Source organism: Terrapene carolina, unplaced genomic scaffold (assembly GCF_002925995.2).
Source record: "Terrapene carolina triunguis isolate 2854851 unplaced genomic scaffold, T_m_triunguis-2.0 Scaffold173, whole genome shotgun sequence".
Lineage (NCBI taxonomy): Eukaryota > Metazoa > Chordata > Testudines > Emydidae > Terrapene > Terrapene triunguis.
In genome coordinates, this window is record NW_020664524.1 from 2,366,818 (window position 1) to 2,383,421 (window position 16,604).

Here is a 16,604-nt window from a genome sequence, read left to right on the forward strand (position 1 = left end):
CTCTCTAACTTTTTTTCAACTGTTTTTGAAATTATTTTCTTCAAACGCTTCTTTCCTATAACTCTGAAAAAGGTTTGTCTCATTTCACTGGTAGGTTTTTCTGTTTTAGACTTTAAGGACACAATCTTGCATATGTCCACTACATCCAGGATTATTTAGCTATCATTCCCTATGGATATCTTCTGTTGATGGTGGCTTCACATAACTGATTGTAGAAGTCTACCATCTGTTCTCAAAACCATCTGTCTGCTGTTACCAATTTTCTCAGACATACAATTAAAATCACCCCAAAATGGAATAAGTAAGGAGCTAGAAGCAATTATTTTATTTCTTCTGTGACTTCATAGACTGGAATTCCTTCCACACCGAGCCAAGAAATGCCTACAAATAATAAAAATCATTACTCTGTTGGATTGTGTTAGAGCCAGAGAGCCCTTTAGCACACACCAACTCATTCCTCGATAGCCAGGACACTGAAAGAAACATGCTGACTATAGGCATCTTTACCATGGCTTAGGGAGCAGGTGGTCATGTTGATGGGACCACATGGTTCAGTCACTCCTAGATCATGGAGTAGTTGGCACTGCTCAGAAGATCACATATAAACCTGACAGCTGGGGATCTCCTGGCATCTCTGTCCAAATGGGCCACAGTCAATTGGGATATCACATCTTCAAATGTAACTTCATTGGCAGGTGAAGCAGAAAAAACTGAGCTGTCAGGAGGAAACTCTTCTTAAAACCTAACTTGAGAGAAAAAGATATATGGAAATATTGGCCAAATCCATGTTTCCTTCTAGATAAATGTTCCTTTCAGAATGTTTCAGTGTGAAGATCCCACTAACTCCTCTTCCTCATCAAGGATCTCCTTCGACAAGAACAAATGGTTCACCTGCCCTCAAGGATCGAAGATTTTGTCCCTCTAGTCACGTATCTTGCCTCTAGCAGAGACCAATAGCTGAGGTTTCAGAGGGAAGCAAGAACTTCTAACCCGATAGAGTACGTACAGAGTGAGAGAGGAGAAGGGAAATGCCTTTCTGCCCCCAGAAGCAATCCACTTTACTCTGAAGTCTGAGATCTGACTAACAGTAGTAGCTCAGCTGGCATTAAGAATGAGAGAGAAACTGTTGGCAAAGAAGTGAGTTGATGCTAGTCCTCTGAGAGCCACACTAGTCCCCTAGTCACTGGGCCATCCTTCTTCTCTAGCTCAGTTTTTCCAATGTGGTTTCTATAGAGATTATTTGGTAAGCAAAGGGAAGCCGCAAGAGCTGTCACACGCCCCTCCCCAGCAGTGTGGGTGCATCATTTCGGGTACCTGGAGCAGTTGGCGGAGAGGTAAAAACCACCGGGGGTGTGTGTGCAAGGCTGAGGACACCCTGGCCAGTGGGTCCTACACTGTGCCGGGGCCCCGCTGCTAGTCCTGTCTGGACTGGGGAGGATGGGACTTCCTCTTCCCATACAAGGAGCAGCTGGGGCTGGGGCAGACCCACCCCCAGAAACCTTACCCGGCTGCAGGAAGCTCCACACCACACCTCCCCCTTCCTGCCCCCATCACTCCTCAATCACACACCCAGACTCCCACACCCAGACTGCCCCACACAGAACCCTCTTACCCCACACCTGGATCCCCCCACACTTGGATCTTGCCAGGCTGAGCCTGCTTGCCCCACACCCATATTGGGGGCCAGGGCTGGGGATGTGTGTGAGATTCTGTCCCTCTCGCTTGCTATCTTGGTGTGCCTGGTGTGGAGGGGCAGGGCCCTGGGGTGTTTCTGGGGCAGGCCCAGCCCTTGCACTGTGTCAGAGTTGGGTGTAGCCTCACCGCCGAGTCTGTGTCTGGGCATTGCAGAGTGATCTCCCATCTCCGTGTAGCCAGTGGTCTGTGCTCCCCACTGCCATGCGGAGCCTCCACATTTATTTATTAACAAATAAAATATGCAGAATTTTAAAATAGTATGTGCATCATTTTTATTTTTTGGTGGTGATTTTTTAATTTTTTGGCACAGAATTCCCTCAGAAGTAAGCCTTAAAATCTATTAATCTATTAGTTCAAAGGCAATGGCTTGACTAGGGAAAGTGGTCATGGTTGACATCATGTTGGCTAACACAACACCAGCCAAGGCTTTGTTCCTGGTGTAGAAAGCTTTTAACAGGTGTTAGCAGGTCATGGTTGACCCTAGACTCCTTCATAAGGTTGACCACAACTAGCTAATGTGCTAAAAGGTGTCTGCAGGAAGGACAGACCCATAACATGTTGTCAGTCATGACCTCTTCCTAGTTGTGATAGAGTGCTGAGGTCTAAAAGATGGGTTAGCCCTCAGATCATTGTAGCATCAATTACTTTCCCTAGTGACAGCTGATTGAGGAAATAGGGATGAAATAGCTAATCAGATGAGGAGGGTGGGTAAATTAAGGAACTAACTGGCTCCTCAGATGACGATCTTGATAAAAAGCAGGAAGGAAATGTTATTGAGTTAGGATAGGTCTGGCCCTGCCCTAGTCTGATCCATGTAAGGGAGACCTCTTTTCCTCCCAGGGTTTTGATGAAGAGAGGCTGACAGTAATAGGTATTGCACTCTACAGGTGTTGGTGGAGAAGACTTGAATACATTATATGGACTGGACACTAAAAGAAGAGGGGCTGGAGAATTATGCCCCATTACACTAGTCAAGACTAGGCCAATAGGACTATTCACATACATAAGTGATTCCACGAGAGAGGCCTGATTTAAGACAAGACACAACAAGGGAGTATGATAATCATTAGCAGGGGAAAACAAGAGGAGGGTAGAGATAATAGTCAAAATATTACATGGTTAGATATGCTAAGTATCAGTATCTATTTTAGTACTTCTTCCTAACATTCTCCTTTGCTTGCTTGGTGTCTTTATGTGAATAGCAGTTTCTACTAAATGTTGTCTTACTCTCCGCCTGTTTCTACAATAAATGAAGTCAGGTCTGAGGAGGGAGCACAGACGTGTAAACTTTGGGTAATATTAACCAACAGAAATAAATACAAAACAAGAGGCAATGGGTTAGCGGAGCTGCATCAGGAGGTAGTCTGGGCTCTGGTATCAAGAGACACACAGCTCCTTACAACACACCACACTCTCAGCAATCAAAGAGACAGGAGCAGAGCTAGTTGGAAAATGTTGAGAAAGACAAATAACTTTTGTGTCTATATTTTCCGCTGAAATTTTCTATTTTTCAGCAAAAATTTGAATATCAGAGTATTTGGGCCAACAAAATGAAATATTTTTTATTTGGAAATACTGTGGTGCCTCATGGAAGTTGTAGTTCAGGTTCCCGCTGCTCCCATTCTTCTCTAGAGACAGGGCTCTTTAGTTGGACTACATCTCTCATGATGCACTACACTCTTCTTTTTGGGGAAGTGGGGCATCATGGGAGTCCCAGGCTGAGGTCCAGCATGAGAGATGTAGTCTGACCAGTGAGCCTGACCAATAGACTAATAGATGAGACTATGGATTTAAGGTAACCAAACTACAATTCTCATAGGCACTGCAGAAGCATGTCCAAATCAAATTTGTTTTTGTGTGTTCTTTATTTAATGAAAAATCTAAATTTCCCATGGAAAGCAGACACTTTTTATGAAAAAATTTAGTTGAACACCCAATTTTCTATGGAAAAAACAGTTTTGATGGAAAATTTCCCACTAGTCATATCTAGTATGTTACTCACATAATGATTGTACTAATGGAGAGTGGTTTGCGCATTCATCCCAATGGAAGAGCTCCCACTACTGGCCTTGGAAAGGGATCAATCTGGTCTCGCCATAATCTCCATTAGGAATTTTCTGATATTTAGCCCTTATGACAACAGCTAGGCCTGACGTCTCTTGCATCTCAGAAATGGTCGACGGTGCCTTGGGTTTGTAGGAAGGCCATTGAGTTTGGAGAAGGGCTGTGATTGGGAGAGAAGATAAAGGGCATGGGGCCAGTCCCACACTCTCCATTCAACCTCCTGGGAGGCTCCCTCTGTCTTTTGCTGCTCCCTGGTCCCACTCTCCTGCCTCTGACCCAGCAGCAGGGCAGGTAGCTCACAGTGGCATCAGTAGCTTGGGGCAGTGCAGCCCAGAGCAGTTCTGTGTTGAAGAGGCAGAAAGGGAGAGGTTCTTTGCGCAGTTCTGGAGCACTGGGGCAATCTAGGGTGGTGAGACAGTATCACAGAAAAGAGACACAAAGGATAGAGTCAAACATGAATCCTTTTAAATACTGAAGAAAATACACAGAAGGGAAAAGAACATAGTGATTGCCAGACTGAATCAGACCCGAGGCCCATCTAGCCCATGATCCTATCTCTGACTATGGCCAGTGCCAGATGCTTCAGATGAAGTTTCAAGAACTAGGGGTGGGGGATAATCCACACCCGTACTGGATCTGATCCTTGTCTCTAATAGTTAGAGATTGACTTAAGCCATGATACGTGATGTTTAATGTTTCTTCCAAAATGTTTTGGAACCATTAATTGTGATCATTCTGGATATCCATATAAATGTCCAATCTCTTTTTTGACCCTTGCTAAATTCTTGGCCTTAAAGACTTCATGTGGCAATGAGTTCCACACTTCAACTTCATGTAGCAATGAGTTCTAATTATACTTTTTGTACAAAAACGTATTTCGTTTGATCAGTTTTCAGTTTGCTAATTTTCAATTTCATCGAACATCCTCTTATTCTGAGGGAACAGAAAAAAAAGGAGAAAAGAACAGAAAACAGAATCAATTGTAGATTTTTCTTACTTAGTTGAAGGTTGATAATTAGGTAAATATATCCCAGGAAAAGAGATGCCATGCATCAAAATAGTGGTGACACCTTCTCGGCACTCTTCCCAGGCTACCTAGTGAGAAATCTGTTTTCCCTTCCACCCAATGGTTAAGAGATAGAACAATGTGTTCACTATCCCCCTTTCCACCAGTTCTCTTCCAGGGGGGGCTTAAAAAATATCCTCTCGTGTGTCTTAGATGCAGGATTTTAGAAGGTTGCCATCTGTGGGTGCTGGGGTGTGGGTTGTTCTCTGAAATGTGCACTCCCTAGCGGTGTTCACCAGGGTGGGGCCTGATCCTGCTTCCTCCACCCTAAAATGCCATTGACTGCAGTGGGAGCATGGTTGGGCCCCATATGCTGCAGAAACACACTGGATTTAGATGTTACAAAGTCAAATCACTCGTCGGAAATGTACTGTACAGGAAGTCTCCAAAGAAAAATAGAGCCGTTTCAGTGCCCATCTAGCTCCCAAATGGCCCATTGTCATACTGGCTCTTCTTGTATAGAGGAGCAGGGCAAGGGAGTCCATGGTAGGGCAGGAGTGAGCTGTGCAGAACAGCTCTGCTGAGAGCCTGGGGATAATGCCTCTTCTTCCTTCTTTGCAGTTTGCTCCCTTTATGTTTATTGTAAATGAGCTCTCCGCTGCAGGGCATGGATCAGCAGTCACGTAGCGCTCCCTATCAATGTGCAGTCAAAAAAGTGAACAGAATGTTGGGAATCATTAAGAACGGGATAGATAATAAGACAGAAAATATTATATTGCCTCTGTATAAATCCCTGGTACGCCCACATCTTGAATAGGGCGACCACATCTGCACGCAGTATCTCAAAAAAGATATATTGGAATTGGAAAAGGTTCAGAAAAGGGCAACAAAAATGATTAGGGGCATGGAACGGCTTCTGTATGAGGAGAGATTAATCAGACTGGGTCTTTTCAGCTTGGAAAAGAGACAACTGGGGTGGATATGATAGAGCTCTATAAAATCATGACTGGTGTGGAGAAAGTAAATCAGGAAGTGTTATTTCCTCCTTCACATAACACAAGAACTAGGGGTCACCAAATGAAATTAATAGGCAGCAGGTTTAAAAGAAACAAAAGGAAGTATTTCTTCACACAATGCACAGTCAGTCTGTGGAACTCTTTGCCAGAGGATGTTGTGACATAGGCCAAGACTATGAGAGTATTCAAAAAAGAACTAGATACGTTCATGGAGGATAGGACCATCAATGGCTATTAGCCAGGATGGGCAGGGATGGTGTCCCTAGCCTCTGTTTGCCAGAAGCTGGGAATGGGTGACAGGGGATGGATCACTTGATGATTACCTGTTCTGTTCATTCCCTCTGGGGTACCTGGCATTGGCCATTGTCGGAAGACAGGTTGATGGGCTAGATGGACCTTTGGTCTGACCCAGTATGACCATTTGGATGTTCTTATATCAGTACCCGACCTGGGCCAGGGAAGCTAATGATCCAACCAGGACCAAATTCGGTGATGAATCTTGGTCAGGTGCCACCTGGGGCACTCTGCACATAGGCTAAGAAGCAGCTCTCCACTCAGGAAGATGATCTTAGAACAGTGTTTTTCAAACCGTGAGTCACAACCCAGTTCTGGGTCATGGCATGTAAGGCACTGGGTCACCTTGCTCTGGTCAGCGCCGCCGAGTGGGACGTTAAAAGTCCCGTCGGTGGTGCTGCCCTCCTAAGGCAGGCTAGTGCCTACCTGTTCCGACACTGCGCTGCGCCCTGACAGCGGCCAGCAGTGGGTATAGCTTCTAGGCAGGGGGGCCACGGGACTCTGTGCGCTTTCTCCACCCAAAGCACCGGCTCCACACTCCCATTGAGACCCCCCCAAACCCAGAACCCTCTCCAACACCCAAACCCCTCATCCCCAGACCCACCCCAGAGCGTGCCCCCCCCACCCAGAGCCCTGTCCCCCTCCCACAACCCAACCCCCTCATCCCCAGCTCCCTTGGGTCACAGGCATCAACAATTTTCATCAACCGGGTCCTCAGAAAAAAAGTTGGAAAACCACTGTCTTAGAAGGCTAAAAAGGCAAGGCACAAGGCCTGGACTCTCTCCTGCTGGGGGCTGAACCTGGTCGGCTTCTCGGGTCCCGTCCAGGCCCCCCTAGGACTGCCCAGAGGGGGGGGGGGGCAAGTGGGGCAATTTGCCCCAGACCCTGGGCCCCGCAGCGGCCCCCAAGAGAATGTCGGAGGCTCCCCTCCGCCTCTGCCTTCGCCTTCCCCCATCCCCTGGCACCTCAGCGTGCCGCGTCCAGGAGCGGCCCTGGAGAGCGCTGCAGCCACATGGCCTGAGCTCCTCCCACTCAGAGCCACCTGGTAAGGGGACGGAGCTGCAAGCTCCGGCGGGCCGAGCGGCAGGAGCTCCTGGACGCAGCTCGCTGAGGCTCTGGGAGAGGGGGTAAATGGCATGGTAAGCCCCTCTGAGCCGGGCACCTCGCCAGCCCCTCTGAGCCGGGCATCCCCCATCCCTGACCCCCAGCTCCAAGCCCAGCCCCTCTGAGCCGGGCACCCCCTCCCTCCTTCCCCCGCAGCCCTGACCCCTAGCTCTGAGCCCAGCCCCTCTGAGCTGGGTACCCCCCGACCCCATCCCCCCACAGCCCTGACCCCTAGCTTTGAACCCAGCCCCTCTGAGGCTGACCCCCCCCAACCCCATCCCCCCCACAGCCCTGACCCCCAGCTCTGAGCCCAGCCCCTCTGAGCTGGGCACCCCCCTGACCCCATCTCCCCACATCACTGAGCCAAGCCCCTCTGAGCCGGGCACCCCCCGACCCAGAGCCCAGCTCCCCACCCAGCCCTGGGCAACAGTGGCGCCACCCCCAGGCAGCGACAGCCCATTGGCACCAACCATCACCATCACCCAGTGACAGCCCATTATATAATTGCAAATGTATACATCCCATTAAAGCATTTAATGTTTCTAAATAATGTATTTAGTGTATTTTCAAATACACTGATTATTTTTTACATTTCCAAATACACATTACTATAGTATTGCAACTTTTTTTTATGGACGGCCCCCGAAATTGCTTTGCCCCAGGCCCCCTGAATCCTCTGGGCAGCCCTGCCCCCCCCCTTTTTATGAGTCTCTCCCTCCTGCTCTGCCTGGCGGGGCTGGGGCCTTATAGCACAGGACCGCCCCCCCCCCCCCCCCCCGCGCTGCCCCGGGGAGCCAGGCTGAGGGGCAGCAGGAGGCAGGGAGCTCTACAGCCATGCAGGCGACCCTTCTCCCGGCCTTTCCCCCACGGAGCTGGCAGCAGGGGGGCGAGGGCCCCAAGGGGGCAGCAGGAAAGGGGGGCAATGGGAGGCAACTCCCCACCCCCCACTGCCAAGGACTCGGTGTCAACTTTCCGATCCACCTTAAAGCATCTCCCCGCGTGGCTGTGATTCCTGGGTGGGGTGTTGCCCGGGGAGCGGAGGGGGCTGGCGCGCGGCCCCGCCCTGCAGGGTTGTACCTGCCCAGCTGCGTCAACTTTGTCCCAGTCCCAGCTGGGTCGGGAGGGCGCGCGTGGCGTGGGGCAGCCGGGACCGGCCGCGGGAGGGGGCAGGCTCGCGCCACGGCTTGCAGCAGCGTTGGGGCTTTGCCCCCCTTCCCGTCGCGGGGCAGGCCGGGCTCGGTGGGTTTCCCTTGGGAGTCTGGGCTTCCTCCCCGCCGCCCCACTGCGTGCCAGGAAGAGCAGCGAGAACTTTCCCCTGGGGGCGGCTTGTGTCCCAGGCTCGTCATGCTGCGGACGGGAGGCGTTTATGCCGGGAAAAAGAGGAAAAGGCCGGTGCAGAAAAGGTAGGTGTGTGTGAGAGAGAGAGCAGCTCCCCTTCCCGGAGCGTGTGTAAATCACCCGTGCCCACCCCTGGGGCTTTGCAGGGCTGTCTGGGGAGGTGCTGGTGCTGCCTCTGTTTGCTTTAATCAAAGGGCAGGTGTTTCCTCTGCCCCTGGCTCCTGCTCGCTCCAGTGTTCAGGCAGGTTGTCCCCTGGCTCTAGTCCTTCTCATTGGTGCTATTCAGCGTCCTCGAGTTCCTTTCCCCCCTGTCCCCTGGACAGACCTCACAAGGCTTGGTTCTCTGCTGTCCCTTTGCTCCCCCTTTGGCTCACTTATGTCTAAAGTATTTGCTCCAGAACTGGTTGTGAAATACACTCCGAGAGAAGCCTGGGTCTCTGGGATGGGGCTGCTGAAATAGCTCGCCGATTCTCTGATGCCACTTAAATCCCATCTGGACTGCATTGTTTGACTGTGAAATCTGAAATTGTCCAAAGACTCACACAAAAGTTCACGCTGAATATATGTGCTTTCCCGGGTTCACTTAGCAGCTCCGCTCCAAAGACAAGTTGACTCTTAAAAAAAGCCATTCCCAGGGAAGAAAGAGCGCACAAGGGTGTTGTTTCCTGCTTTGGGAAGTCTAGTCAAAATCCTTCCCAGGTTTTTTAAAGTTATAAATTCCCTTTGGAGCTGTGAGAACGTGACAGAAATCTCCAGAAAATGAAATGGGCAGTGGTTTGTGGAATTTTGGGACATTTGCTCTAAGTAATCTAAGGATGACAATCCAGGCTCTGGGCCAGGTTCTCAGGATGTCCTACAAGTAGATCAGAGTGGTGGAGACACTGGGCTATTCTTGTACTAATAAAACGAATCAGGTTTTTCTTCCCAGTGCCCTAGAGGAAAGACGATTCCTTCCGCTGGAGCTGCAGTGACAGAGAGAGAGAGAGAGAAACCTTTGCCCTTGCTGGAGTGCCAAGTCAGGGCAAAAGATAATGGCTCTGATTCTCCACTGCTTTGCACTAAGGCTGTGCAAAATGCTTTCAGATCAGAAAGATGAGTGCTTCATGCTCACTTTGCATGGGTGTAAATGATTGCACAAGTTTTGGGGAAATGGGGAATCAGGCTTCCCCTGCTGTCTCCTTGAGATTTCCAAAGCGCTTACCATTTCAAAATGTCTACTGGGTTAGCGTTGAAACATTATAATATAAATGTTTTATATACATATCAGATTAAAATTAAGTTTAATATAATATAAAAGTAGTAATGAAATGCATTGAAACAATAAAGTTGAAATGAAACAATTTGACATTATCAGAATGATTCATTTTGACTTTTTCCCATCAAAAAATTCACTGAAATTGACACATTTTCTAATGGAAAACTGTTCTGTCAAAAGTTTTGCAACTAACTCTACATGTGACCGTATCCCAGACCCAGAGCATTCAGAGTACTTGGCAGTCCCTCCTCAGAATATGCCAGAACTGGAAGACAGATAGGCTTGGGTGGGGCAAAGTGCAGTAGGAAGGGAAATTATGTTTGTTAAAGCAGGGCTGTTTGGTCCAATATCAATTCATTCAAATTGTTGGTGGGTGGGAGGTGGGGAATAGGTTAAATACCATTTGTAAATATAATTAATATATGAGATGCTATTAATAGGCATCCCAATAAACTGCATATGCAAGACAAAGCCAGGAGTATGTATCTACTTACCTTACCTCGCATCTTTGTTTAACTATGCAATATACATTGCTGCCCCAAACAGAAAACCGTAACTGATGTTATTAATTTACAGCACAGGCACTATTGCAGTTGCAGGTTCACCAGCTTGCAATAGTTCAGCTTCCTGCAGTGTTTCCCATGCTGAGTGTAGAGCAGTGGTTCTCAAACATTTGTATTGGTGACCCCTTTCGCACAATGAGTGCGACCCCCCCCTTATAAATTAAAAACACTTTTTAAATATTTAACACTATCATAAATGCTGGAGGCAAAGTGGGATTTGGGGTGGATGTTGACAGCTCGTGACCCCCCACGCAATAACCTTGCAACCCCCTGAGGGGTCACAACCCTCAGTTTGAGAAGCACCGGTGTAGAGGAATACTGTAGCAAATGTAAGTAGAATGGTGCAGTGTGATAGTGTATAACAAATCCAGTTTCTTTGCCCTGTTAGAGAACAGTTTTATTTCCAGCAACACCCCTGATGTTTATGTTGGTGTTGCTAGGTTTGTTAACAGTTCCATCATAAATTCCGGTGGGAAAAACTGCTTTGGGCCGCAGCCCAGTGTTTGTTTGCTGAGTTTCGCACTGTAAAACATACACATATAATATAGCTGTGTCTTGTCATGGCTCTGACAAGTAAACAAATTCACAGAGCTGACCCATTTAGCGGCCATGCTCTGCCTTCTGATGCATGTGGTTCAGGTTATGATGCTAGTTGATAATCGCCGGATAGCGCACCCTACTGGGAAAATGTTTGTTGTAGCACAGAGTGGGGAGCCTCCTATTACTCAACAGTAACTCCTTTGGCCAATGAAGGAGCAGTTTGATGGGTACTCCTGTGCAGTTGCTGGCAGGAAGGATTGCAGTTTGTGTGTGTTTGGGTCTTACGAATGGGGAATTAAAGAGAGTGAAATGGGGTAGTAAGGGGTCTCATGGCCTTGACTGGGACACAGGACCTAGACAGACCAATTTTTAATGTATTAGCCCCGCAGAAGAAAAATCTCAAGTACTAGAGTAGAAGAGCTTGCTCTAGGAACTCCACTGAACCACCTTAAAATGGGAGAAGTAGGCTGTCTAGTTTGGATGTGAGGGGACTTCTTCATTTCTCATGTTGGGAGCTGGAAGTGCTTATGAGCATAATTGTACTGTTCTCTTTAAATCTGGAGTAAAAAGCCAGGCTGGCAGGGCTAGGGAAGGTTCTAAGAGAAGCGCTACAGTAAATCAGGGGCAGAGTAGCTTTAAGGATGATACTGGCTTCCTGATTCTAACACACACCCTTGTTCAATGTGTGAAGAAAGTGACTTTCAGTGGTTTTTTACCAGTGTCACATGGCAGTGCTTTTATGCAATGTTAAGGCCAGTGTGTGTGGGGAGAGGCAGGAGTGGATTGCAAAGCATGTTAGTGTAACTTGATATTATGAACTATCTTTATGGTCAACATTTTCTGGTAGGAATTAGGATTTCATTTCTTCCGGAAAGAAGTTATGTTACACAACTTTGAGTTAAACGAGGCAATTTGAAATAATATGTCTGGAGGAGGCTCTCTTGAGGAGAAATAGCTATCCTTTGCATTACAGCTAGATTAAATACTGCTTTGAATCTGCATTACTATGTGTGAGCTCGCCAGAGGAACCGGATCCAAGAGGTCTGGTTGGGTGCTAGGATGGGTAATGAGCTAGGATATCATCCCCCGGGTTGCTGTGTGAAACCAGCACAGGTTGACAGTAACTGACAGTCACTAGGTGACAGCTGCCTTTCGGAGAGGAGCTGGTCTCGCTCCAGCTCCACAGTGGATGTGTGTGTGCTTCACAGATGCCACTGCCATGGCAGCCTCAGCAAAGAGGACAAGCAGGGAAGTGACTTAGGACTGAACTGTCCTTCCACCACCAGGAGTGGACGGGTGGTCTGGTCAGGTCAAAGTGAGACATAAGGGCAAGGCTGTAAAACTTCAGATCTGAGCAGCTGGGAATTTCCCTGGTATACATTATTTACTTTATGGGTAAGTAGTCTGGTTAAGGTGGAACCCCAGCTATTCTGTACAGACTATCCTTTTCCCTATGATTTCCCCAGTGTCTAATGAACAACCTGTGCCTCTTTACAACATCTTCTCATCCATGGAGACCTTGGGAGTTCCTTGTGTGTTGAGCCAGGAGCATTTAAGAGGAAGCTATTGTAGAGGCTGTTTAATTTAAGCCTTCTTCCTAGTAACCTAAATTTAGCTCCCTCTTTCTGACACTTCCCTGCATCGTTGGTGAGTAGGTACCATAGATTCCTCCATAGAGCACTCTCAATGTTCATCTGGATGCTACAAGAGATCCTTCACCCTTGCACCTGACTGGCAACTCACCAAAAGCCTCCCACTGCCTCAGCATACTCAGTTATCATTATTTCTAAGCAGAGCCTCTTGTATCATTGCTGTCTGCCTATTTCTCCTAACATTGTCCCCGTCTCCTGGAAGGACCTTGTGAGTGAAGAATGATCTTCTTCTGCCTTTACTAGAAAGTGGGCCCCCTCTAAGAAAATTTGTCCCAGATCTAAAATGCATTAGATGCCTTAAATGGGGCAATATAAGAGCATTACATTTTGTTCTGCTTTTTATAATCGTACAGTTTGTGTAAACTAACTTTACTGAACTTCTGTGAACAAGCTAGTTTCTGACTCCCTCTAAAAAGACAAACAAACAACTTTTTCATTAGATAAGGATCAGACATCCAACAATCTGATTGTCTTGAGGTACAGAATCACTTGTCTTCTTAAACAAGAGACATCTATTAAAGAAAACAACTATAAACTACAGACTCAACCAGGCTTCCACACAGTTTGAGTTCCAATTTAGTCTCTCGTGTACCAAGCAACAAACCTTTTCTCAGACTCTATGCAGCATGCAGACATATAGTCGTTGAATAGTACACTGCAAGTATGTTGTCACACACATTATTTTGGTACAATATGTGAAAATATCATTAAAAAATACTAGAGCTGTCAAATGATTAACAAAAAAATTACAGTTAATTGCGAGATAAAAATAGTCATGATTAATTGACTATATATTATTATTTTTTATTACAAATATTTGCACTGTAAAAAAGAGAAACAAAAGAAATAGTATCTTTCAGTTCACCTCATACAAGTACTGTAGTGCAATCTCTTTAACTTGAAAGTGCAACTTAAACAACACAATGTAAAACTTTAGTGCTTACAAGTTGAAGCATAATGGGGCATACAAATATTTAGCATATCTGGCACACAAATACCTTGCAACACCGGCAACAACAGTGCCATGCCTGTTCTCACTTTCAGGTGACATTGTAAATAAGAAGTGGGCAATATTATCTCCCGTAAATGTAAACAAATGTGTTTGTCTTAGCAATTGGCTGAACAAGAAGTAGGACTGAGTGGACTTGTAGACTCTAAAGTTTTACATTGTTGCAGTTATATAAAAAAATAATTCTGTATTTGTAAATTACACTTTCATGATAAAGAGATTACACTACACTACTTGTATGAAGTGAATTGAAAAATACTATTTCTTTTTTACAGTGCAAATATTTGTAATAAAAATAATATAAAGTGAGCACTGTACACTTTGTATTCTGTGTTGTAATTTAAATCAATATATTTAAAAATGTAGAAAAATATCCAAAATATTTATAATAAATTTAAATTGGTATTCTATTGTTGTTTAACAGTGCGATTAAAACTGTGATTAATCACAACTATTTAAAAAAATTTAATTAATTTGTGTTGTGTTAATCCCATGCATTAACTGCAATTAATCGACAGCCCTAAAAAAATACTATGGTGAAATAGTGGTCAATCCCTTTTTAAAATTTGAAAAATAAAGCTTCTTATTTATTCTCCTTTCTGGACTCTCATGGGCAGTTTTTGAGTAACAAGAGAGCAAAGAATCATGTTTGATGTAGAACTGCTAAACCTAGATCATTTTATTTTCTCACTCCTAAAAATCTGGAACTGAAAACTCTAGTAAAGCATTTTTTTGTTTAAATTCTCATCCTATCTCTACATGGATCCATTGCTCTAGCCCAAGTTTAAACTTCTGATGAACAGATTCTGTAACGAAAGTGTGACGAAGTCTTTGAAAAATGGATTCTAATTATAAAGTAGTTAATCCTACTGTGACGAGTTCCCACCGGGGTGCCACCTGGAACTGGGGTACCACTGAGCCCTGTGACGCACTAGTCTGGGCTCCCTCTCACACTGTGCTGCTGTGAGAAGCTGCAAAGCCCTCCCAGCTTGCACTTTCATCAGCATTCACACAGGTAGGGACACACCCAGCTGCAGTTATACGCAGGCTCTCTGACTACCAGCCTCCCAGCCTAGGACCCCAGAGCAAATCTGTCCCATATATGAGTTTAACACCCAGTCCGCCTCTCCCTCAATGTGAAGAGGACCGTGCACACTTGTGGTAACGAAGCTGAGATTTTTCCCCAGACACCTTAATCAAATGCACGCTGATCTGGGTTAAAATATAAAATACGTTTATTAACTACAAAAGGGTAGATGTTAAGTGATTACCTAGTAAATAAACAAAACCGCAAACTGAGCTGATCATACTAGATAGGTAAGATATGAATTAACAAATTCTCACCCTGAGTGATAAACAGGCTGGCACATTCTTAAGGCTTCAACTTGTAGGCTCTAAAGTCTTACATTCTTTTTTTAAGTTGGGTAGGTTGGCTTTCCCAGATTTTCATACACAGGCTAGAAATCCCTTTAGCCTGGGACCATCACTTCCCCCAGTTCAGTCTTTGTTCCTCAGGTGTTTCCAGATGTGTGATTGTAGAGAGAGTGAGGTACCATCATGATGTCATTTCCCCCTTTTATATCTTCTTCCCACTTGCTGGAAAGCTCTTTTGCTCTGACCTGGGTCAAGCAGTTCCCATTGTGTGGTTCTCTTAAACAAGTGGACAAAGAACATGCAAGCGACTATTTGATGACGATTAAGATTACAGTGGTGCACAGATGGAGTTTGGGAAGGGCCTAGCAGAGGGGGATGTGACTTGTGCCAGGTTTATGCTGATAGTTCCCTTCTTATTTGCATTTTTCTTTCCCTCTGTTAGCCGGAAGCCACCACCTCCCGAGGGCGTACTGTCAAACCCCTCCAAGCGGCACCGGGACCGCCTCAATCAGGAGCTGAACAAACTGACGAGCTTGCTGCCCTTCCCTGAGGATGTCCAGGCCAGGCTCGATAAGCTTTCCGTCCTCCGGCTGATTGTAGGATACCTGAAAGTGAAAAGCTACCTCATGGGTAAGTGTCAGCAACTCAAAGAGACTCCTGTGCTGAGACTGGGAGGGCTTCCTGGCTTGATGGTGTTAAGGGATGTTCAGGGATCTGCTAGGCAGCATTTTATCTTCTTCTGAGCCAGATGGCCTCTCAGTCCTGAATGCAATTTGTGCCAGAATGAGCTGCCACTGGGGAGGAGGGAGCAGTCTTAGGGCAGGACAGACCGTGCTTCCTAGGAAGCTGGATTGATGCTCCCTGTTTGTTCGTTAAGGCCAGAAGAGCAGAGTGGCTCAGGGCTGCGCTTTTAACTCATTACTATTAAGCTTTAGTGGCCGGAGGAAATGGGCCATGGGAGATTTGTCCTTGCCTAGAGGATGGACTTGGGAGGTTGAGGCAGAGCAGGCTAGCATCCCCACCCTAAGTGGGGGAAGGCAGGCTCACTTGTCGAACTCCAAGCAAAGACTTCTGGGAAGAGGAGGAGTCTGAGGCCCTTTTTAATGGACGCTGTTCTGTGACTTAGTCAGTGCTTGTGAGAGTAGCTTGTGGGAGGAGGTGCTGCCCAGGTACGAACATTCCTTCTTGATGAAGCCTGTTGGCTCTGTGTTGGAGAAGACCCTGGGGATCAATATTACTAAGCACTTTGGGGAACGGGCCTGTACACAGGTTCGTGAGACTGTCTGGTTTTGAGAATCTGCTCCATCTAGATATTCATCATAGGGTTGGCTCCAGAAATCTCACTTTCCGAGTGCAGTGCTTCTAGGAATGAGGATAGAAATCTCACTCCTTCCTCCCCTGTCTGTTTGCTTCTGCTCCTGGGAAATACAGAGGGTGCAATGGGGAAAGAGGAGATACTTGTAGGTGGCCAACTGCTTAGAAACATAAAATGGAAAGCACCCAGACTCACCATTGCCTGATGGCTGGAGTTGCAGGGACGGTATCATGGAGAATGCTAGTGGAGGATCCCTGTGCTTTTGAGAAAGATGAGAATTTTGGCCAGGGAGTCCTAGGCCAACATTCTATTCTTGCTCCTTGCTTGACTAATAGCGCAAGAATGCATGTGGTAAAGCATCTAATCCTATGTAGGCTCC

The 16,604-nt window shown here is 46.5% G+C and overlaps 1 protein-coding gene across 1 annotated transcript; it reads left to right on the forward strand.

The window, feature by feature from the left end:
- The first annotated feature begins 8,255 nt into the window (after positions 1-8,255).
- On the forward strand, positions 8,256-16,203 carry LOC115271241 (aryl hydrocarbon receptor-like). The gene is made up of 3 exons (XM_029912055.1): positions 8,256-8,582; positions 15,353-15,540; positions 16,037-16,203. The coding sequence occupies exons 1-3, from the start codon at positions 8,524-8,526 to the stop codon at positions 16,201-16,203; spliced, it is 414 nt and encodes a 137-aa protein (XP_029767915.1). The 5' UTR covers positions 8,256-8,523.
- The last annotated feature ends 401 nt before the right edge of the window (positions 16,204-16,604 follow it).